General features: G+C 46.3%; 1 protein-coding gene across 3 annotated transcripts in view; it reads left to right on the top strand.

Annotated features, from left to right (window-relative positions):
* Nucleotides 1–24734, top strand: part of RASIP1 (Ras interacting protein 1) — a 101730-nt gene that overhangs the window by 44781 nt on the left and 32215 nt on the right. For all 3 annotated transcript variants that reach the window (XM_044278114.1, XM_044278113.1, XM_044278112.1), the window contains exon 4: nucleotides 23979–24358. In XM_044278114.1, coding sequence (XP_044134049.1) covers nucleotides 23979–24358 — 380 coding nt within the window. The remainder of the gene's footprint in view (nucleotides 1–23978; nucleotides 24359–24734) is intronic.

Here is a 24734-nt window from a genome sequence, read left to right as displayed (position 1 = left end):
CTCTTGGCTACTAAGACTGGACTTGGTGGAAGACAGAGTGGTGCTTAACCGACTGGAAGCATTATCTGCTGCAATCCAACCGACCACCTGGTCGCACTAGTCTGACTTGAAGAGTGGTGTCTTGCGCAGCCCTGCAAACTGGGACATGAAGCTAGGTATCATGGATGATTGTTTTTCTTGTGCTCTGGCAGCAGGTACAGTTTTACCGCACCCAGGGCTACGGTCTCTGCGTGCACCATCAGCATCACGGCCACTGCCTGTCCCTTACTGCTCGCCTTCTTCATATTAAATGTTATATATGTTTAAAAGTCTGTCATACGTACAGTAGCATAGGATTTGGAAGTGTGCAACGTGCCGGTCCGCAGGGGTAGAACACGTGAGGTTCATGGTGGGCCGAAAAGGTACAACAGTTCATCGGGTACTCACGGTTAGCAGATGCCTCCCTGAACAGTGCAGTGAAGGGGAGAACAGCACTGGATTCTCCAGGACGCACTCTATTACAGGGGACACCGGCCAGTTGGTGATTGAGGTGCCCTTGATGGTGATTGGGTTTCTGAGTGCTTTTGCAGCTGGTCCCCTTAATTAAGTAATGTTGTGACTCCAGCACCTTGATGGTGCAAAATGTTGAGAGTGGTAGGCGTATGAGATAGAAGAATGAGGCAGGTTTGAATCCAACTGAGAACTTTACTATAACCAGGTTCTTGATAACAATTTGCATCCAGTAATAAAACAGTCTCTGATACACATGCAGGTTGGATGTGATGAATAACAGATTCACAGTGCACACGTTACACTGCAGATGTGGCACTGGTAATGTCACTGTCAGAAGCGGACTTCTTCTATTGAAAAAGTACACTGTATGTCACAGATAAAAAATTTTAGCGCACACATTACACTGCAGATGTGGCACTAGTAATGTCACTGTCAGAAGCGGACACCGTCTATTAAAAAATAGTGTTGATCACGAATATTCGAATTGCGAATTTTAATCGTGAATATCGGCACTTCGAGAATTCGCAAATATTTCTAATATCGCAAAATATATTCGGAATTGCGAATATTAGATTTTTGTGAAAATACCAGTTTATGCAAATTTTATGCAAATTTTCGCAATCAAGAAAATAATGCCTGGAGATCATGAATTCGCGAATTCTCAAATATATGGCGAATATCGCAAATTCGAATATTGCCCCTGCCGCTCATCACTATTAAAAAAGCACTGTGTATGTCACAGATATTTTTTGGATGCGCACACGTTTACACAGGAGATGTGGCGCAGCTAATGTCACTGTCCGCAGCAGACACCGTCTACAGAAAAAGTACGCTGGATGTCACAGATAGTTTTGTGATGCGCACACTTTACACAGGAGATGTGGCGCAGCTAATGTCACTGTCCGCAGTGGACACCGTCTACGGAAAAAGGACACTGGATGTCACAGATACATTTTTGAAAAGGAAAACTGTCAAGTGCCATATACGGTTGTTGTCAGTAGCTCTGAAAAAGGAGGGGGGGAGGAAAAGGGAGGAAGGGGGGGAGTATTGGATATAAATGCAAAACAAGTGCAATACGTCAACCTAGGGTTAACATCAATCAAGTAAAATTGTGACAAACATAGAAATAGTGCAGCGTAACATTCAAGATGATCGTGACATCCCAAGGGTGTACAATAAGAAAGTATAGCCGGAGGCATTTCAACTTCAGATGCCCCGGCAAGTGAGACCCAACAGGTCTATCATACATGGTGTTTCAAAAGTGAGAAAGAAAAGGGTGGGGAAATTGTAAAAGGAAATCTGGACGAAGTCGAAAGGGGCCACAAGGAGTTGTGAAGATGCAGAGATAGTGGTGAGATAGATGAGTAAGGCAGTAGACGATGTAGGACAGCGTTGGCCTAGTGAAGAATAGTGCACTAAAGAAAGGTGTACAAATAGGTAGGAGTATAGAAGGAGGTGTTAACCAGAGGCATGCCTGCAATGTGGTCTAAAGCCCAAAGAGGCTAATACCTTGGTAGGGAGAGCAGAATTCAAGAGAGCGGAGCGGAAGACAGATGTACGAAAGACAAGAGAGGAAACAATTGCTTTCAGCAAAATGTAATTAAGGATCTCTGGGATATCAGAGAACCATGAGTGAAAATGGGGCGATTCTAGTGTCAGTACACCTATTCAGATGATATCCAAGGTGACGCCGCCTAACGTCAGTCACTCCGCTTCTTCTTGGGTTTCCCAGAACTCCCATGCGTTACTTCTTCCCAGGGAGCTTTTGGTTTCCTAGGTCTTTCACCACCGCCCAGTCAGTGATTTGTAAGTCCGAAAGTTCTAAAGCTTTGTAGATCACCGGAAGATCCGCAGCTGTTCGGACGAGAAACTGTCTATTCCCAAATGAGAACATGAGACCAAAAGTAAACCTCCAACTGTATGGGATGTTCTTAGCACTGAGAGCTTCTGTCAGCTGTTTAAGGGTTCTCCTCTTTTGTAGCGGTTGCGGAGATAAATCCTGATAAATTTGTATTTGGGTACTCTCATATTCAATCTGAGTAGAAGATCTGGCCCACCTCGTTATTTGTTCTTTGACATTATAGTTAAGGAGGCGACAAACAATGTCCCTAGGCGGTTCCGAGTCTTTAGGTTTCCTCCGTAATGCCCTATGCACACACTCTATTATGATGTCCTCAGTGTGAGAGCCACCCAGGATAGTGCGAAAAATTTGTAGAACAGTTGAGTGTAGAGCTGTTGTTAAAACAGATTCTGGGAGGCCTTTTATCCTCAAATTGTTCCTGCGGTTCCTATTTTCCTGGTCCTCTCTAGCATCAAAGGCCGCTTTGAGGTAGTTTTGGCAGGACGACATTGTAGCCACGACAGCAATGCTGTAATCACATATGGCAGCATGTGACATCTCAAGTTGTTCAACTCTAGTCCCTATATGTTTCACATCTTGCTTAATGTCCTGTAAATCTCTGTAAAGGGGCTCAAGAGCTTTAGCAAGCGCTTTATCCAGGGACTTCTGTAGGAAGGAACGAGAAATAGGAAGGGAGTCAGCTGTGGAGACAGCTAGGAAGCACCCATACCGGTGTTTTCAGGAAAGATATGCAGTGATGATGTCTCCAACCACAGCAGGTGTGAGCTGGAATAGACCGGGGCCCGGCCACGTGGGGATCCTCCTTTCGGTCCGTCTGGTGGTGGGCAGTGGTCGTTATTGCGGCTGGGGTAGGACGTGCTTCAGGAGGTATAACTGCACAGTGGCTTTACCTTGCGGGGATTTAAGTTAAGCGCACACGTTACACTGCAGATGTGGAACTAGTAATGTCACTGTCAAAAGCGAACACCGACTATTGAAAAAGTACACTTTATGTCACAGATGAATTTTTTTTTGCACTCGTTACACTGCAGATGTGGCACTGGTAATGTCATTGTCAGAAGCGGACACCGTCTATTGAAAAAGTACACTTTATGTCACAAATACATTTTTTCAGGGCCCACGTTACACTGCAGATGTGGCACTGGTAATGTCATTGTCAGAAGCGGACACCGTCTATTGTAGGACTTTTGGGTCTCTGAAAAGTTTTTCTAATAAAAATATTCCTATATTACTCCCTACACTGCCTGTCCCTTCCTCAGGACAGCTCTCTCTGACTAAGACTGAGCCGAACATGCGTTATCGGGTGCTATATAGCACCCGATAACGCGTTTTGTCCAGCCAATCACTGTAATGCCAATAACCAACATGGCTACGGCGTTACAGTGAGGGAAGTACTTACCCGCACGTTTATCTGCTGCATAGCAGCCAAGAAACGTGTGGGGTGGAGACTCGAGCATTTTGGCCGAATACCAGCATGTGCCAAGCATCGAGATGCTGGAGCTGAACTGGTGTTCGGCTGAGCATGCTCGATCAGCACTAATTACAGTGTAAAATAAAAATAAATAAATAACAAAATCATAATAACCCTCATCCATTTGATCAATAAGAGCTGGCCGCTGCCTTGTTAAAGGGTTTCTACCACTTGAATATCACATATTTGGTGTTCAGACACTAGCGATTCGCTAGTGTCTGTTCTTGCCTACAAGCTAATTATCACATTAATCCGGGCTGCCGATACCTCAAAAAAAGCACTTATATCTTTATGCAAATGAGCCTCTAGGTGCTATGCAGGCGTTTTTCTAAGCACCTAGAGGCTCCGTCTACCTTGCATTTTGCCGCCCTGCGCCTCGCTCCAGCACGCCCATCTCTCACTGTAATCGATCCTCCCCCTGCTTCAGCCTTCCGAAATCCCGCGCCTGCGCCGTCCGTCGCGGCATTCGGAGGCATTCGGCGCAGGCGCAGTCAATGTCTGACCGCTCCCTGCTCAGACATTTCAACTGCGCCTGCGCCGATGACGTCACAGAGCTCCGTGGGACAGACGAAGCCCAGCAGCAAGCGGTCAGACATTGACTGCGCCTGCGCCGAATGCCGCGACGGACGGCGCAGGCGCGGGATTTCGGAAGGCTGAAGCAGGGGGAGGATCGATTACAGTGAGAGATGGGCGTGCTGGAGCGAGGCGCAGGGCGGCAAAATGCAAGGTAGACGGAGCCTCTAGGTGCTTAGAAAAACGCCTGCATAGCACCTAGAGGCTCATTTGCATAAAGATATAAGTGCTTTTTTTGAGGTATCGGCAGCCCGGATTAATGTGATAATTAGCTTGTAGGCAAGAACAGACACTAGCGAATCGCTAGTGTCTGAACACCAAATATGTGATATTCAAGTGGTAGAAACCCTTTAATGGTAGAAATCTCACACGGCCTGTGATGAAGTCATCATGCCCACCGACGTGACGGGATGGGATTTCACACAGATCTTCAATCAAGATGGCAGCGGCCGGCTTTTTGCGCTGAAACAGATGATGTAAGTATTATTTTTTTTATTTTTTTCTACCGCCATTCAGGGGAAATTGATTCGTTATCACGAAGCACGAGGAATTCAGATCAAATTCCACGTGGAGTTTGATTTGCTCAACACTAACTGTAACCCCTGACTCCAAGGCATGGTGCCAGACTCAGAAGTGATATCTACATTATTCTGTCATGACTGAGAGAAGATGTGAGCCATCCAGTCCACAATCTCATCCTATTTGTCCTCAATAATAATGTGGCACCTATCGGAAGCCAGGGGAACTCTGCTACTGCTAGTAGTGGCCACTAGAGTTGAGCGAACACCTGGATGTTCGGGTTCGAGAAGTTCGGCCGAACATCCCGGAAATGTTCGGGTTCGGGATCCGAACCCGATCCGAACTTCGTCCCGAACCCGAACCCCATTGAAGTCAATGGGGACCCGAACTTTTCGGCACTAAAAAGGCTGTAAAACAGCCCAGGAAAGAGCTAGAGGGCTGCAAAAGGCAGCAACATGTAGGTAAATCCCCTGCAAACAAATGTGGATAGGGAAATGAATTAAAATAAAAATTAAATAAATAAAAATTAACCAAAATCAATTGGAGAGAGGTTCCATAGCAGAGAATCTGGCTTCCCGTCACCCACCACTGGAACAGTCCATTCTCAGATATTTAGGCCCCGGCACCCAGGCAGAGGAGAGAGGTCCCGTAACAGAGAATCTGTCTTCATGTCAGCAGAGAATTAGTCTGCATGTCATAGCAGAGAATGAGGCTTCACGTCAGCCACCACTGCAACAGTCCATTGGCATATATTTAGGCCTAGCACACAGGCAGAGCAGAGAGGTCCCGTAACAGAGAATCTGGCTTCATGTCAGCAGAGAATCAGTCTGCATGTCATAGCAGAGAATGAGGCTTCACGTCACCCACCACTGCAACAGTCCATTGGCATATATTTAGGCCTAGCACACAGGCAGAGCAGAGAGGTCCCGTAACAGACAATCTGGCTTCATGTCAGCAGAGAATCAGTCTGCATGTCATAGCAGAGAATGAGGCTTCACGTCAGCCACCACTGCAACAGTCCATTGGCATATATTTAGGCCTAGCACACAGGCAGAGCAGAGAGGTCCCGTAACAGACAATCTGGCTTCATGTCAGCAGAGAATCAGTCTGCATGTCATAGCAGAGAATCAGGCTTCACGTCAGCCACCACTGCAACAGTCCATTGTCATAAATTTAGGCCCAGCACCCAGGCAGAGGAGAGAGGTCCCGTAACAGACAATCTGGCTTCATGTCAGCAGAGAATTAGTCTGCATGTCATAGCAGAGAATCAGGCTTCATGTCAGCCACCACTGCAACAGTCCATTGGCATATATTTAGGCCCAGCACCCAGGCAGAGGAGGGAGGTCCCGTAACAGAGAATCTGTCTTCATGTCAGCAGAGAATCAGTCTGCATGTCATAGCAGAGAATGAGGCTTCACGTCACCCACCACTGCAACAGTCCATTGGCATATATTTAGGCCTAGCACACAGGCAGAGCAGAGAGGTCCCGTAACAGACAATCTGGCTTCATGTCAGCAGAGAATCAGTCTGCATGTCATAGCAGAGAATCAGGCTTCACGTCAGCCACCACTGCAACAGTCCATTGGCATATATTTAGGCCTAGCACACAGGCAGAGCAGAGAGGTCCCGTAACAGACAATCTGGCTTCATGTCAGCAGAGAATCAGTCTGCATGTCATAGCAGAGAATGAGGCTTCACGTCAGCCACCACTGCAACAGTCCATTGGCATATATTTAGGACTAGCACACAGGCAGAGCAGAGAGGTCCCGTAACAGACAATCTGGCTTCATGTCAGCAGAGAATCAGTCTGCATGTCATAGCAGAGAATCAGGCTTCACGTCAGCCACCACTGCAACAGTCCATTGTCATAAATTTAGGCCCAGCACCCAGGCAGAGGAGAGAGGTCCCGTAACAGACAATCTGGCTTCATGTCAGCAGAGAATTAGTCTGCATGTCATAGCAGAGAATCAGGCTTCATGTCAGCCACCACTGCAACAGTCCATTGGCATATATTTAGGCCCAGCACCCAGGCAGAGGAGGGAGGTCCCGTAACAGAGAATCTGTCTTCATGTCAGCAGAGAATCAGTCTGCATGTCATAGCAGAGAATGAGGCTTCACGTCAGCCACCACTGCAACAGTCCATTGGCATATATTTAGGCCTAGCACACAGGCAGAGGAGAGGTTCATTCAACTTTGGGTAGCCTCGCAATATAATGGTAAAATGAAAATAAAAATAGGATTGAATGAGGAAGTGCCCTGGAGTCCAATAATATATGGTTATGGGGAGGTAGTTAATGTCTAATCTGGACAAGGGACGGACAGGTCCTGTGGGATCCATGCCTGGTTCATTTTTATGAACGTCAGCTTGTCCACATTGGCTGTAGACAGGCGGCTGCGTTTGTCTGTAATGACGCCCCCTGCCGTGCTGAATACACGTTCAGACAAAACGCTGGCTGCCGGGCAGGCCAGCACCTCCAAGGCATAAAAGGCTAGCTCTGGCCACGTGGACAATTTAGAGACCCAGAAGTTGAATGGGGCCGAACCATCAGTCAGTACGTGGAGGGGTGTGCACACGTACTGTTCCACCATGTTAGTGAAATGTTGCCTCCTGCTAACACGTTGCGTATCAGGTGGTGGTGCAGTTAGCTGTGGCGTGTTGACAAAAGTTTTCCACATCTCTGCCATGCTAACCCTGCCCTCAGAGGAGCTGGCCGTGACACAGCTGCCTTGGCGACCTCTTGCTCCTCCTCTGCCTTGGCCTTGGGCTTCCACTTGTTCCCCTGTGACATTTGGGAATGCTCTCAGTAGCGCGTCTACCAACGTGCGCTTGTACTCGCGCATCTTCCTATCACGCTCCAGTGCAGGAAGTAAGGTGGGCACATTGTCTTTGTAGCGTGGATCCAGCAGGGTGGCAACCCAGTAGTCCGCACAGGTTAAAATGTGGGCAACTCTGCTGTCGTTGCGCAGGCACTGCAGCATGTAGTCGCTCATGTGTGCCAGGCTGCCCAGGGGTAAGGACAAGCTGTCCTCTGTGGGAGGCGTATCGTCATCGTCCTGCCTTTCCCCCCAGCCACGCACCAGTGATGGACCCGAGCTGCGTTGGGTGCCACCCCGCTGTGACCATGCTTCATCCTCATCCTCCTCCACCTCCTCCTCATCCTCGTCCTCCTCGTCCTCCAGTAGTGGGCCCTGGCTGGCCACATTTGTACCTGGCCTCTGCTGTTGCCAAAAACCTCCCTCTGAGTCACTTCGAAGAGACTGGCCTGAAAGTGCTAAAAATGACCCCTCTTCCTCCTCCTCCTCCTCCTCCTCCTGGGCCACCTCCTCTTCCATCATCGCCCTAAGTGTTTTCTCAAGGAGACATAGAAGTGGTATTGTAACGCTGATAACGGTGTCATCGCCACTGGCCATGTTGGTGGAGTACTCGAAACAGCGCAACAGGGCACACAGGTCTCGCATGGAGGCCCAGTCATTGGTGGTGAAGTGGTGCTGTTCTGTAGTGCGACTGACCCGTGCGTGCTGCAGCTGAAACTCCACTATGGCCTGCTGCTGCTCGCACAGTCTGTCCAGCATGTGCAAGGTGGAGTTCCACCTGGTGGGCACGTCGCATATGAGGCGGTGAGCGGGAAGGCCGAAGTTACGCTGTAGCGCAGACAGGCGAGCAGCAGCAGGATGTGAACGCCGGAAGCGCGAACAGACGGCCCGCACTTTATGCAGCAGCTCTGACATGTCGGGGTAGTTGTGAATGAACTTCTGCACCACCAAATTCAGCACATGCGCCAAGCAAGGGATGTGCGTCAAATTGGCTAGTCCCAGAGCTGCAACGAGATTTCGCCCATTATCACACACCACCAGGCCGGGCTTGAGGCTCACCGGCAGCAACCACTCGTCGGTCTGTTGTTCTATACCCCGCCACAACTCCTGTGCGGTGTGGGGCCTGTCCCCCAAACATATGAGTTTCAGAATGGCCTGCTGACGTTTACCCCGGGCTGTGCTGAAGTTGGTGGTGAAGGTGTGTGGCTGACTGGATGAGCAGGTGGAAGAAGAGGAGGAGGAAGCCGAGAAGGAGGAGGTGGCAACAGGAGGCAAAGAATGTTGCCCTGCGATCCTTGGCGGCGGAAGGACGTGCGCCAAACAGCTCTCCGCCTGGGGCCCAGCTGCCACTCTATTTACCCAGTGTGCAGTTAGGGAGATATAGCGTCCCTGGCCGTGCTTACTGGTCCACGTATCTGTGGTTAGGTGGACCTTGCCACAGATGGCGTTGCGCAGTGCACACTTGATTTTATCGGATACTTGGTTGTGCAGGGAAGGCACGGCTCTCTTGGAGAAGTAGTGCCGGCTGGGAACAACATACTGTGGGACAGCAAGCGACATGAGCTGTTTGAAGCTGTCTGTGTCCACCAGCCTAAATGACAGCATTTCATAGGCCAGTAGTTTAGAAATGCTGGCATTCAGGGCCAGGGATCGAGGGTGGCTAGGTGGGAATTTACGCTTTCTATCAAATGTTTGTGAGATGGAGAGCTGAACGCTGGCGTGTGACATGGTTGAGACGCTTGGTGACGGAGGTGGTGGTGGTGGTGTTGGTGGTACATCCCCTGTTTGCTGGGCGGCAGGTGCCAACGTTCCTCCAGAGGCGGAGGAAGAGGCCGAGGCGGCAGCAGCAGAATAGGCCGAGGCGGCAGCAGCAGAAGAGGTAGCAGGGGGAGCCTGAGTGACTTCCTTGGTTTTAAGGTGTTTACTCCACTGCAGTTCATGCTTTGCATGCAGGTGCCTGGTCATGCAGGTTGTGCTCAGGTTCAGAACGTTAATGCCTCGCTTCAGGCTCTGATGGCACAGCGTGCAAACCACTCGGGTCTTGTCGTCAGCACATTGTTTGAAGAAGTGCCATGCCAGGGAACTCCTTGAAGCTGCCTTTGGGGTGCTCGGTCCCAGATGGCGGCGGTCAGTAGCAGGCGGAGTCTCTTGGCGGCGGGTGTTCTGCTTTTGCCCACTGCTCCCTCTTTTGCTACGCTGTTGGCTCGGTCTCACCACTGCCTCTTCCTCCGAACTGTGAAAGTCAGTGGCACGACCTTCATTCCATGTGGGGTCTAGGACCTCATCGTCCCCTGCATCGTCTTCCACCCAGTCTTGATCCCTGACCTCCTGTTCAGTCTGCACACTGCAGAAAGACGCAGCAGTTGGCACCTGTGTTTCGTCATCATCAGAGACATGCTGAGGTGGTATTCCCATGTCCTCATCATCAGGAAACATAAGTGGTTGTGCGTCAGTGCATTCTATGTCTTTCACCGCTGGGGAAGGGCTAGGTGGATGCCCTTGGGAAACCCTGCCAGCGGAGTCTTCAAACAGCATAAGAGACTGCTGCATAACTTGAGGCTGAGACAGTTTCCCTGGTATGCATGGGGGTGATGTGACAGACTGATGGGGTTGGTTTTCAGGCGCCATCTGTGCGCTTTCTGCAGAAGACTGGGTGGGAGATAATGTGAACGTGCTGGATCCACTGTCGGCCACCCAATTGACTAATGCCTGTACCTGCTCAGGCCTTACCATCCTTAGAACGGCATTGGGCCCCACCATATATCGCTGTAAATTCTGGCGGCTACTGGGACCTGAGGTAGTTGGTACACTAGGACGTGTGGATGTGGCAGAACGGCCACGTCCTCTCCCAGCACCAGAGGGTCCACTAACACCACCACGACCATGTCCACGTCCGCGTCCCTTACTAGATGTTTTTCTCATTGTTATGGTTCACCACAACAACAAATATATTATTTGGCCCAATGTATTGTATTCAAATTCAGCGGGATATAAATTTGAGGCCTAGTATTTAGGCGCTGGGTGACAGGTATGGGTTTAGTGACAGAATTAGATTTGGAAATGCACAGTAGCGGGTGTGTGAAGTTATTCTGAATGACCCTATGTGCACCTTGAATATTATATACCCTTTTAGGGATAGATTTCAAATAGCTCTGATATAGCAGAAACCACTAAATTATGAAATTGCTAAATTGGGAATTGTATTTCAACCCAGAACAAGAAATGTGCTTGAACGGACACTAAATAACTCGCCCAGCTACAGCACTAGGGACAGATTTAGCGGGATATAAATTTGAGGCCTAGTATTTAGGCGCTGGGTGACAGGTATGGGTTTAGTGCCAGAATTAGACTTGGAAATACACAGTAGCGGGTGTGTGTGAAGTTATTCTGAATGACCCAATGTGCACCTTGAATATTATATACCCTTTTAGGGATAGATTTCAAATAGCTCTGATATAGCAGAAACCACTAAATTATGAAATTGCTAAATTGGGAATTGTATTTCAACCCAGAACAAGAAATGTGCTTGAACGGACACTAAATAACTCGCCCAGCTACAGCACTAAGGACAGATTTAGCGGGATATAAATTTGAGGCCTAGTATTTAGGCGCTGGGTGACAGGTATGGGTTTAGTGCCAGAATTAGACTTGGAAATACACAGTAGCGGGTGTGTGTGAAGTTATTCTGAATGACCCAATGTGCACCTTGAATATTATATACCCTTTTAGGGATAGATTTCAAATAGCTCTGATATAGCAGAAACCACTAAATTATGAAATTGCTAAATTGGGAATTGTATTTCAACCCAGAACAAGAAATGTGCTTGAACGGACACTAAATAACTCGCCCAGCTACAGCACTAGGGACAGATTTAGCTGGATATAAATTTGAGGCCTAGTATTTAGGCGCTGGGTGACAGGTATGGGTTTAGTGCCAGAATTAGACTTGGAAATACACAGTAGCGGGTGTGTGTGAAGTTATTCTGAATGACCCAATGTGCACCTTGAATATTATATACCCTTTTAGGGATAGATTTCAAATAGCTCTGATATAGCAGAAACCACTAAATTATGAAATTGCTAAATTGGGAATTGTATTTCAACCCAGAACAAGAAATGTGCTTGAACGGACACTAAATAACTCGCCCAGCTACAGCACTAGGGACAGATTTAGCGGGATATAAATTTGAGGCCTAGTATTTAGGCGCTGGGTGACAGGTATGGGTTTAGTGCCAGAATTAGACTTGGAAATACACAGTAGCGGGTGTGTGTGAAGTTATTCTGAATGACCCAATGTGCACCTTGAATATTATATACCCTTTTAGGGATAGATTTCAAATAGCTCTGATATAGCAGAAACCACTAAATTATGAAATTGCTAAATTGGGAATTGTATTTCAACCCAGAACAAGAAATGTGCTTGAACGGACACTAAATAACTCGCCCAGCTACAGCACTAGGGACAGATTTAGCGGGATATAAATTTGAGGCCTAGTATTTAGGCGCTGGGTGACAGGTATGGGTTTAGTGCCAGAATTAGACTTGGAAATACACAGTAGCGGGTGTGTGTGAAGTTATTCTGAATGACCCAATGTGCACCTTGAATATTATATACCCTTTTAGGGATAGATTTCAAATAGCTCTGATATAGCAGAAACCACTAAATTATGAAATTGCTAAATTGGGAATTGTATTTCAACCCAGAACAAGAAATGTGCTTGAACGGACACTAAATAACTCGCCCAGCTACAGCACTAAGGACAGATTTAGCGGGATATAAATTTGAGGCCTAGTATTTAGGCGCTGGGTGACAGGTATGGGTTTAGTGCCAGAATTAGACTTGGAAATACACAGTAGCGGGTGTGTGTGAAGTTATTCTGAATGACCCAATGTGCACCTTGAATATTATATACCCTTTTAGGGATAGATTTCAAATAGCTCTGATATAGCAGAAACCACTAAATTATGAAATTGCTAAATTGGGAATTGTATTTCAACCCAGAACAAGAAATGTGCTTGAACGGACACTAAATAACTCGCCCAGCTACAGCACTAAGGACAGATTTAGCGGGATATAAATTTGAGGCCTAGTATTTAGGCGCTGGGTGACCGGTATGGATTTAGTGACAGAATTAGACTGGGATATGGCCAAAAAATAAACAGACTATTGCTGGTTAAATGCACTTGGTGTGACAGCTTCACCCTGATGTAGGCTTTAGCCAAAAAACAACCACACCATTGAGGGTTAAATGCACTTGGTGACAGGCGCAGCTTGCCCCTGATTTTGTATATGGCCAAAAAATGAACAGACTATTGCTGGTTAAATGCACTTGGTGTGACAGCTTCACCCTGATGTAGGCTTTAGCCAAAAAACAACCACACCATTGAGGGTTAAATGCACTTGGTCGCAGCTTGTGCTGGCGCACCACAAGACACAAAATGGCCGCCGATCACCCCAGAAAAATGTGACTGACAAACGGTCTGGGCAGCCTAAAAACAGTGAGCAATTGAGGATCAGCAGCTCAATGATCCACAGCTGCAGATCGATCAGTTAATCAAGTCCTTTGGAGGAGTTAATCTGCCTAATCTCGCCCTACTGTCGCAGCCGCAACCTCTCCCTACGCTAATCAGAGCAGAGTGGCGGGCGGCGCTATGTGACTCCAGCTTAAATAGAGGCTGGGTCACATGGTGCTCTGGCCAATCACAGCCATGCCAATAGTAGGCATGGCTGTGATGGCCTCTTGGGGCAAGTAGTATGACGCTTGTTGATTGGCTGCTTTGCAGCCTTTCAAAAAGCGCCAAGAAAGCGTCACAAAAGCGCGAAGAAAGCGACGAACACCGAACCCGAACCCGGACTTTTACGAAAATGTCCGGGTTCGGGTCCGTGTCACGGACACCCCAAAATTCGGTACGAACCCGAACTATACAGTTCGAGTTCGCTCATCCCTAGTGGCCACATGTCTGGTGCTGCTATTGGTGCTAAAAACCACATTCTGACCTTCAGATGACGACCTGGCATTTTATTATGAGGCCTGTAAATGAAAATTCACAGATTATGAAACTACACGAGCAAAATGACAAGCATTTTTTTTCTATTATTATTTTTTTTATAATTTAAAGATAGAAGTGCAATTAAATGTCCCTACTCTTCTACAAACACACTGCACACTGGCATTGACAATTTACTTTGATAATTTTTATTTTTATTTTACAGTAAATGTGTTTGACCTACATGGTATGCTGCAGTAATGCTTTCATTAGGGCTCATGCACATGACCGTTGGTGTACCGTGCCCGTGCTGTGGACCGCAAATTGCGGTCTGCAAAGCACGGGCACCTTCCATGGGGCAGGCGCATGGGGATCGCAATTCCGCAAAAAGATAGAGCATTTTCTATCTTTTTGCGGTGCAGAGGCAAGGAACGGAACCCCAGAAAGCACTCCGTAGTGCTTCCATAGTGTTCCGTTCCGTGCTTCTGTTCCGCACTGTTCCGCATCTCCGGATTTGCGGACCTAAATGAATAGGTCCGCATCCGTGATGCGGAATGACAACGGAATGGTGCCAGTGTATTGCAGATCCGCAAATGCGGTCCGCAATACGGGCACGGGACACCAACTATTGTGTGCATGAGCCCTAACACTGGTGTAAGAAAGAAATATTTGCAGCAAAATGTTTTACAATTATGTGTTCACTATCATGGGTATAACGATGCTGTTTTTGTCTTTGAAGTACATGTTCTGATGATGTATCCATTTACTAACATGAGTATAACAATGCAATGCTTGCAGTAAAATATATTTTAACTATTCATTCAATAACACAGGTACTGTTTTAAAATGCATTATTGCAGTATTGTTCTATAACTAAATGTTATCTTGCAGTAATATGCAATGTGTTTAATAATATGAGTATAACAATGGTGTTATTGCTGTAAAATACTTTAGCAAAAAAACACTATTTTGCACTAATATGCAATTAATAACACAGGTATAATGGCGTTATTTGCATAAAATGCTTTTGCTATAAATACCTGTTAAAAATGCAATGCTTGCGGTAAAATATCTTTCAAATATGTGTTCAATAACAGGTATAATAATGGGATTATGGCTTTAAAGGGATTCTGTCACAAAGTTTTGGCCTATAGAGCTGCGGACATGCAAAATGATTTTATAGATATGTAAATTAGTGTTGTATGTGTCCAAGGGGCTGTACTAACCTTCGTGGAGCCCAGCCATGCCCAGCCACAACCGCCTGTGAAGGAGCCCAGCACCGCCTATGTCCTCCGAATAGATTGCCGTAATCTTGAGATGCGCGAGCTCCCGCATGCGCAGTGCCGGTATAGTGTTCCTTCCCTGTGCTGGCATCAGCCTCAGGGAAAGAACTGCGCATGCGCGAGCTTGCGTATCGCGAGATTACAGCAATCTATTCGGAGGACATAGGCGGTGCTGGGATCCTTCACAGACGGGCGTGGCAGGACATGGCTGGGCTCCACGAAGGTTAGTACAGCCCCTTGGACACATACAACACAAATTTACATATCTATAAAATAATTTTTTAAAGACATTAAAAGCACACAGCCCTATAGGACAGATATATTGCGGACATGCTAGCGGCAATCTAGCCGTGTATGTCCGAAAGTCTATAGGCCAAAACTTCGTGACAGAATCCCTTTAAAATGCTTTTGCTCAAACTAAACCTTATGTTCCAGTAATATGCAATGCATTTAATAACACGGGTATAATAATAGTGTTATTGCTGTAAAATGCTTTTGCCATAACTGAACGATATTTTGCAGTAATATGCAGGGCGTTTAATAACACAGGTATAATAATGTCATTATTGCTGTACAATGCCTTTGCAATAACTGAACGTTATGTTGCAGAAATATGCAACATATTAAATAACAGATATAATAATGTTAAATAACATAGTTATTGCTGTAAAATGTTTTTGATAGAACTATGCCTTATCTTGCAGTAATATAAAACGCGTTTAATAACATGTGTATAATAATGGCATTAGTGCTATAAAATGCATTTGCTACAACTGAACATTACCTTGCAGTAATATGCAACACATTTAATAATACAGTTATAATAATGATGTTATTACCATAAAATTCATTTGCTACAATTGAACATTATCTTGCAGTAATATGCAACATGTTTAATAACACGGGCATTATAATGGTGTTATTGCCGTAAAATGCTTTTGCTATAACTATTTAGCATCTTTCAGTAATATGCAACTCATTTATAACACTGGTATAATAATAGGATTATTGGCATTAAAATGCTTTTGCTATAACTACCCGTTATCTTGCAGTAATATGCAACGCGTTTAGTAACACGGGTATAATAATGACGCTATTGCTGTAAAATGCTTTTGTTATAACTAGAGATGAGCGAATCGAAGTTGATGAAGTGGAATTCGATCAGAATTTCAGGAAAATATATATTCGCATAACGAATAACGAATCGCATTTTTTCCTAAAATGGCTGCTGCACGTGTTTGGACATGGATCAAGGAACTCTGGGAACGAGGGATCACCCACAATGCCATGCATGCAGCCAATCAGCAGCCAGCCAGCCCTGTGATGTCACAGCTGTATAAATAGCCTCAGCCATCTTGGATTCAGCCTTTTTCCAGTGTACTTAGTGCAGGGAGGGACGTCAGCAGGCGCTAGGGACAGTGGTAGAAAATACTTTAAAACTTTTATTTTGCTGTATAGAAGTTCAGCAAAAGGATAGGGAGGAATCATTCCACAGTATTGAATAAAAACAGGGTTCAGTAGGGGAGCTTAAAGCCTGGGTAATAGGAACAAGCCTATTACACCTTGCTGCACTGACTGCGGATCCATTATACAGCTATGTAATTTCAGAAAACTGTTCTTGTTATTGGGGTGCAAGTGCTGTTTGATACAGCCATCAACAGGGTTTATTACAAGGAAATATTTCTACATCTTATTTGCCTTTATGCAGTTATATGTTCTAAGCATTTTTTGGCTTGCATTAGTGGGAAAAAAGGGCTTATTAGCCGTTGTGTGGTGAAATGAAAAAATGACAGCCCTTTTTGTTGTGTATTAGTGGAAAAAAAAAATTGCCGTTCAGCGGTGCAGTCATATGTTCTAAAGCCCTTTTTGGCGTGCATTTAGTGGCAATTATTTTTTTTATTATTTGCCATTCAACGCTGCAGATATATGTTTTAAAGCCTATTTTGGTGTGTATTAGTGAAAAAAATAATAATATTGTTTGTTGTTTGCTGTTCAGTGGTGCAGTTATATGTTCTAAAGTCCTTTTTGGCGTGTTTTAGTGGCAAAAAAATATATAGTATTTGCCATTCACCGGTGCAATTATATGTTCTTAAGCCTTTTGTGGCGTGTATAAGTGAAAAAAATAAGGGCTTATTTGCCGTTCAGTGGTGCAGATATATGTTCTAAAGTCCTTTTTGGCGTGTATTAGTGCCGTTCAGTGGTGCAGTTATTTGTGGTGTGTATAAGAGGAAAAAAATAAGGGCTTATTTGCTATTCAGTGGTGCAGTCATATGTTCTAAAGCCCTTTTTGGCGTGTATTAGTGAAAAAAAAAATATATATTTTATTTACCGTTCAGCATTGCAGTTATATGTTCTAAAGCCCTTTGTATCACTATACAGCGAGGACAAGCTACTAGAGGACAGTCAGCAGCTACTGGTTAGCCTGGATGTGGAGGAGACATCCGCCGCTTCCTCCGGTAGGTGGGCAAGTAGTGATGAGAGAGTGGCGTGGGAGCTGGTGTTGCGAGTGGTCAGGCTCCTGACCCAGAGACCGTTGAGGAGGACATCAGTGACTTGCAGACAGGACTTGATGATGATGATGATGTAGCTGATTGCAGTTGGGAGTGGCAGTGTTGCAGTTTTTTGTTAGGCCTCCAGAGGAGGTGAACATGGCCATTTGTAGAATCTGTGGGCAGAAGGTGAAGAATGGCCAGGGTGCCAATGTTGGCACCATGGCCCTGCGTCAACATATGCAGCGTCACCATAAAGTGGCCTGGGAGAACTGTGGCTTCGATGTGGTGGTCTAGCCTGAAGCAGCAACCGCTGCATCACCCAGTTGCATGCACCCGATTTTAGACTGTCAAGGCTCTACCACCTCAGCCTAAAGGAGCGGTCTGTCCTTTCCATCATCTGCTGGTCCTGATGCTCCTGCTCCTCCTTGTCAGTCATTCCATCAGTAATCGATCACCGAAGCAATTGCCAATGGACATTGTGCTCCTGGCCAAGTTGCTGGTGCTGCATTCCCTCCCTTTCCAAGTGGTGGACTTTCAGAGAACTGATGGCTTGTGCCGAGCCAAGGTGGAAAGTCCCAAGCTATCATTTTTTTGCCAAAAAGGCAGTACCAGCTCTGCACATGTATGTAGAACAGAAGGTGGGACAGTCCTTGAGCCTGTCGGTGTTGCCAAAGTGCACGGCAGAGCTGACGTGTGGAACTGTAACTACGGTCAGGGACAATACATGTCCTTTACGAGCCACTGGGTGAATGTGGTTCCTTCACAGCCACACCAGCAACTTGGCCAGATGATGCCGCGTCCGCCTCCACGTTCTCACGCCATTGGTCCTGCGACTACGTCCGCCTCTGCCTCCTTATCCTTTACCATGTCCTCAGCCTTCACTGCAAGGACAATTCACAGTGCTCCACCAGCAAACCACATGTGCAGGGCATGGTGGTGTCACGCTGTTCTGCACCTCATTTGCCTGGGCGAACGGAGTCACACAGGGAAGGAACTGCCCGTGTCCTTCATCAAGAAATCGAATCTTGGCTTTCTCCATGACAACTCAAAATCGGAACCATGGTGATCGACAATGGGAAGAACATTGTGTCGGTGCTGTGTCAAGGAGGGCTGAACCATGCGTCCTACATGGCACATGTGTTCAATCTAGTTGTCAAGCGGTTCCTGAAGTCTTCCACCCATCTGCAACACATCCTGAAAATGGGCAGGACACTTTGCATGTACTTCAGCCCTTGTACACCGCAAAGCACACCCTCCTTGAGCTTCAGCTGCAGAACGGCATCCCCCAACATAGTCTGATATGCAACGTTTCCACCCGTTGGAATTCCACCCTCCATATGTTGGACCGAATATACAAACAGAGAAAGGCCATAAATGATTTCTTGATGATCCAAGTGGACAGGAGTACTCCCCTGTGTAACTTTGATGTCAGCCAGTGGCAGCCAATGCATGACACCTGCCGTTTGCACAGGCTCTTTGAAGAGGAAACGTTATATGTCAGTCACCAGGACTACGGGATAACCAACGTCAATCCACTGCTTCATGTCCTGGAACAGATGCTGGAAAATATGGCTGGTCAGGGGACTGGAGACGTGGCGCCTATATTTCACGGAGCACAAGCAATGTGTAGCGAAATGGGTGGTTTTTCTATACAGGTGACAGGAAAGGAGGAGCAGGAGCAGCCAGAGAAGCTACAGGGCTATGAGGAAAACGAGGAAGAGGAGCAAGACACACTGTGGCAGTATACAGTGTAGATGGAGGCAGGGAGTCCCTCCATGTCACTTGCACAAATGGCCCGATGGATGCTCACTTGCTTGCGTAGTGACAGCCGAATTGTTACCATTCAGCAAAGGGATGACTCCTGGCTCTCCACCTTGTTGGACCCTTGTGACCAGTCCAAAATGGGGGCCTTTTTTACACCCACTGAGAGGAAGGACAAACTGAACTACTATAGAGACATCCTATGTAGTCAGTTGGCCGCTGCCTATCTGCTCCATTGTCCATCCTCTCGCAGGTCTGACCGAGGGGGCCCTCTGTGCTCACGTTCCTCTGCCATGGCTGCTTTGGCAGGGTCGGGGGGTAGCAGCAGTTCCAGCTCCGTCAGCAGCAACTTGAGTCTAGAGTCTCTGATGAGCAGCTTTATTCACCCACCTAGTGAAGAAACTACTCACCAGTAGCAGCTAGACCTGGAGCAGGACCAGAACCAGCAGGTGGTGGCATACTTGGACAGTACCCTGCCACCCCACATTGAAGATCCGCTGAACTATTGGGCAGCGAAACTGGATTTGTGGCCGCAGCTGGCAGAGTTTCCCCTGGAAAAGCTGTCCTGCCCGGCCAGTAGTACGGCATCAGAGCTGGTGTTTAGTGCGGCGGGGGCCATAGTTACCCCAAGAAGAAATCGCCTGTCCACCAAAAATGTGGAGAGACCAATATTCGTCAAGATGAATCAGGCGTGGATCAGCCAGGATTTCCACCCACCAATGCCTGATGCATCAGACTAGATCATCCATGGTGCCACACCAACACTTTGACAAAAGAGACTGGTTTCTTCTGGCTACCTGCCTCAGCTACTATTCTGATGCTGCCATCCGCCTGATGCCACACATGTGATGCCAAGTGCTGCTTCTTTTACCCACCATCTTCAGCTGGTACTGGTATTGCCACCCACCTTCCAACTCTGTCACCGGGTCACTCTGTGGTCTCCTGATGCTGCTGCCATCTCCTCACTATGACACCTTGACACTCTGTGGTCTCCTGATGCTGCTGCCACCTCCTCACTATGTCACCTTGCCACTCTGTGGTCTCCTGATTCTGCTTCCACATCCACACTAAGTCACCTTGTCACTTTGTGGTCTCCTGATGCTGCTGCCACCTCCACACTATGCCACCTTGCCACTCTTTGGTCTCCTGATGCTACTGCCACCTCCACACCATGTCACCTTGCCACTCTGTGGTCTCCTGATGCTGCTACCTCAACACTATGTCACCTTGCCACTCTGTGGTCTCCTGATGCTGCTGCTACCTCAACACTATGTCACCTTGACACTCTGTGGTCTCCTGATGCTTCTTCCATCTCCACACTAAGTCACCTTATCACTCTGTGGTCTCCAGATGCTGCTGCCACCTCCACACTATGCCACCTTGTCACTCTTTGGTCTCCTGATGCTACTACCACCTCTACACTATGTCACCTTGCCACTCTGTGGTATCCTGATGCTGCTGCTACCTCAACACTATGTCACTTTGCCACTATGTGGTCTCCTCATGCTGCTGCTGCCACCTCCACACTGTCATTGTGCCACTCTGTGGTCTCCTCATGCTGCTGCTGCCACCTCTACACTGTCATTATGGCACCCTGTGGCCTCATCCTGATTCTGCTGCCGCCACCTCCACACTCTGTTATTGTGCCACTCTGTGGCCTTATGATGATGCTGCTGCCACCTCCACACTCTGTCTTTGTGCCACCCTGTGGCCTCCTCCTGATGCTGCTGCTGCCACTTCCACGCTCTGTCATTGTGCCACTCTGTGGCCTCGTGATGATGCTGATGCCACCTCCACACTCTTTTAGTGTGCCACCCATTGGCCTTCTCCTGATGCTGCTGCCACCTCTACTTCCAATGCTGCTGCTGCCACCACCTCCACACCATTTCATTGTGCAAATCTGTGGCCTCCTGATGCTGCCGCTACCTCCACACTGTCATTGTGCCACTCTGTGGCCTCCTCCTGATGCTGCTGCCACAACCTCCAAACTCTGTCATTGTGCCACTCTGTGGTCTCATGATAATGCTGCTGCCACCTCCACACTCTGTCATTGTGCCACCCTGTGACCTCCTCCTGATGCTGCTGCCACCTCCACGCTCTATTATTGTGCCACTCTGTGGTATTCTCATGCTGCTGCTCCCACCTCCACACTGTCATTGTGCCACCCTGTGGCATCCTCCTGATGCTTCTGCCGCCACCTCCACACTCTGTCATTGTGCCACTCTGTGGCCTCATGATGATGCTTCTGCCACCTCCATACTCTGACATTGTGCCACCGTGTAGCCTTCTCCTGATGCTGCTGCCACCTCCACACTGTTATTGTGCCACCCTGTGGCCTCCTCCTGAGGCTGCTGCTGCCGCCACCTCCGCCCTCTTTCATTGTGCAAGTCTGTGGCCTCCTGATGCTGCCGCTACCTCCACACTGTCTTTGTGCCACTCTGTGGCCTCCTCCTGATGCTGCTGCTGCCACCTCCAAACTCTGTCATTGTGCCACTCTGTGGCTTCCTCCTGATGCTGTTGCTGCTGCCACCTCCGCACTTTGACCATGCTGCTTCCACCTCACCACTATGCCACAGGGCCACTCTGTAGACTTCTCATGCTGTTCCCACCCTCCCCACTTCATGACTGGGTTACTATTTTGCCTTTCATCCTGGCTGACATCATCATTTATTTGACCCTTCTGATCTGTCAGAAGGAAGGAAAAATAAGACGCACAACGGATCCTGTCTATGTAACAGTTGTAAGGCCTGCATGACATGGTCCCTATTTTGCATCAGAATTGGCTTAAGATTTGGTAGCCAAAAGCAGGAGTGGGTATAAAACACAGAAGACATGCAAATATTCTATTTACATGTCATCTCTGTTTTGGATCTGCTCCTGTTTTTTTGGCTCTAGCAATACTGATGGATTACTGACCAAATGCTGACCGAGTGTAGGCGGATGCTCCACAGACAGGATCCGTTTTTTGGGGGTTATTGTTCTGACTGAACAGAGGAAGGGCAAAATAATCAGTGACGTCAGCACAAGCTTACTGCTGATACACTCTCCACTCTACTTGTATAAGCGTTTAATAGAACAGGTTCTGTAGACATCTATATGGAATCAGCTGCTGACGGTGTAAAAGGAGTGCGCTTCTTCTTGACACTAACATTGACCTGTAAGGCTGAGTTCACACCTGTCATCTGCATGTCATACTGACTCACAGTATTGTTTTACTACCACAGCAGACTCCCTATGCGTGTTACTGCAAGGCAAAGTGTTCTACACCACTATAAAGGCTCTCTGCAGCCAGGAAATAGCCGTTTATAACACGATTCGCCACAAATAAATTCGGATCGAACAAAAAAAATAGTCGAAGTTTTGAGAAATTCGCTCTTCTCTAGTTATAACTGAACGTTATCTTGCAGTAATATGCAACAAGTTTAATAACACGGGTATACGTGCACCGAAATGGTTTTTAGAAAGAAAATGTGCAATTGCTCATCATTTGCAGCAGAATACTATTGGGGTGCTGGCAATAAGCCTATGAACACTGTACAGCGCCAGGTCATAACATGTGCCTATACCACTACATTATGAAGCTCTTCGCTGTCAAGACACAGTGTAATTCCAGCACCTGGAGAAGAGAACCATGGAGCTCCCCTTCCCCAGATAGGTAGCAAGATTGTCGACTTTAGCCATTGTCCTATAGATAGCTGCTACTGAGCATAGCCTGAAACAGTGGATTTTTGCCTTCTGTGCATCACATGGGCAGCCATTCATCTGAAAAAAATAAAATAAAAATACTACATATGATGATGACATAATGGCCCTGATTTATCATGTCTTCCCTCCATAATTCTATCTTCAAAAAATCACAAAATGGGCACTTTTACTTTCACAAAAATGTTGGCACTTTTTGCATTTTTACACCACTTCATTCATTTCTGAAATACATGTGGGAAAGTGGGCATGGTTAGCTATGTTAATGAATTTCATTCCAAATTTATCACCAAGGCTTTTTTTTTTAAGTCGCCATCTCACTGCATTATGAGGGTGGAGTAGGAAAACTGGAGTATCTTGTCTAGACAAAAGTGTTGCCGTATATACGTAGCTCCACATTGTAATAGTCCCGTATGAACAAGGTTCATATTTACCTCCAGTAGGCTGGACACTTCCTTTTCTTCTTCATAAGGTTGTTGTTTATATAAAAACTGTGATGAAGCAACATTTGTGTTAAGCTTTATAATGTGTATTTATGTGAGTCCATACATTATCTGGAATAGAGGATCTCCCCATTTCACCCCCCTCCACTGAATCCCCTCTCCTCTCCTCCCCTTTTTTGTATCATATATTACTTTAAGTCAATGCTTATGCTGTGTACTTGAACAGTCTGCTGAAGATATACTTGACTTTTGTTATTGTTCTTCATTATGTTAACATTTAAAATAAAGGATTTACAAAAAAAGTGTTATGTTTAAGGATAAGACAAATTTATCAAACAACATGCAACATTTGATAAATGTGGCATAAAGTACGCTAACACAGACTCCAATATTCCCCTCATGATAAATTTTTTCCTATAAAATATTTTCTTAGCTTATTTTTTTATTTTACAGAATAGATAGAATATGGTTTATTTGTATGCTAAATCACATTTTTATTCTATTACAGTTTTCTTGTATTACTGGTACTAAGAAATGTTTGTAGGAACTTTTGATTTATTTTATATAATTTGTCAACAGGAATTAATGCTCAAGCACGAAAACTACAAAAAAGTCGGTCTCGTGCAGCCTCCGGTGGAAATGCTCCATTACGAGAGAGGGAAGACAGCATCTCTCTTCGTCGCAGTATAAGTGATATCAACCTAAACACCAAGAAACGTAGAGAGAGGAAAAGTATAAAGAGTATGGTGGCTAATGATACGGACCCTGGTCAAGATGGAGGGTTAAACCAAAATGATGGAAACATACAAAACTCAACAGAACGCAATAGCAGTGTAGATTGTCCAGAGGATTCTACTGATCAGATTGATTTAGACTTTGAACGCCTCTCTCAGTGCCTAATTCAACCACCTTCAGAACATCCATACTTCCTCCTTTTGCAAGGTTACAACAAAGATGTGGTAAATTACTTTATAACTATCTATATCACTATTATAACTATCATTATGATAATTCTTGTGATTCATAATATTATATATGTACTGTATATATTATATATGATTTAGAAGGGTTATTTGAGATTTTAGGGAAGGTGCCTAAGAGCAGAAAATGGTATGGAAAAAAAAGAAGTTCATATATATCATTCATGTGACCACTGCAGCTTTCTTTTTGCCTCAGTGATCAGGTGCTGTGGAATGGAGTTGGGTGAGTAATGCTTTTTTTTTTTTTTATCCTATACCATTTCCTGCTCTTAGGTACTTTTTTAAATTTATTTATCGGTTGCAAAATACGGTCATGTGCATAAGCCCTAAAGTACTTGTCTAAGATTAGTCAAAT

This window comes from Bufo gargarizans, chromosome 2 (genome assembly GCF_014858855.1).
Source record: "Bufo gargarizans isolate SCDJY-AF-19 chromosome 2, ASM1485885v1, whole genome shotgun sequence".
NCBI classification, from domain to species: Eukaryota; Metazoa; Chordata; class Amphibia; order Anura; family Bufonidae; genus Bufo; species Bufo gargarizans.
The sequence above is the reverse complement of the archived record's forward strand: the minus strand, read 5'-3'. Positions and strand labels throughout refer to the sequence as shown.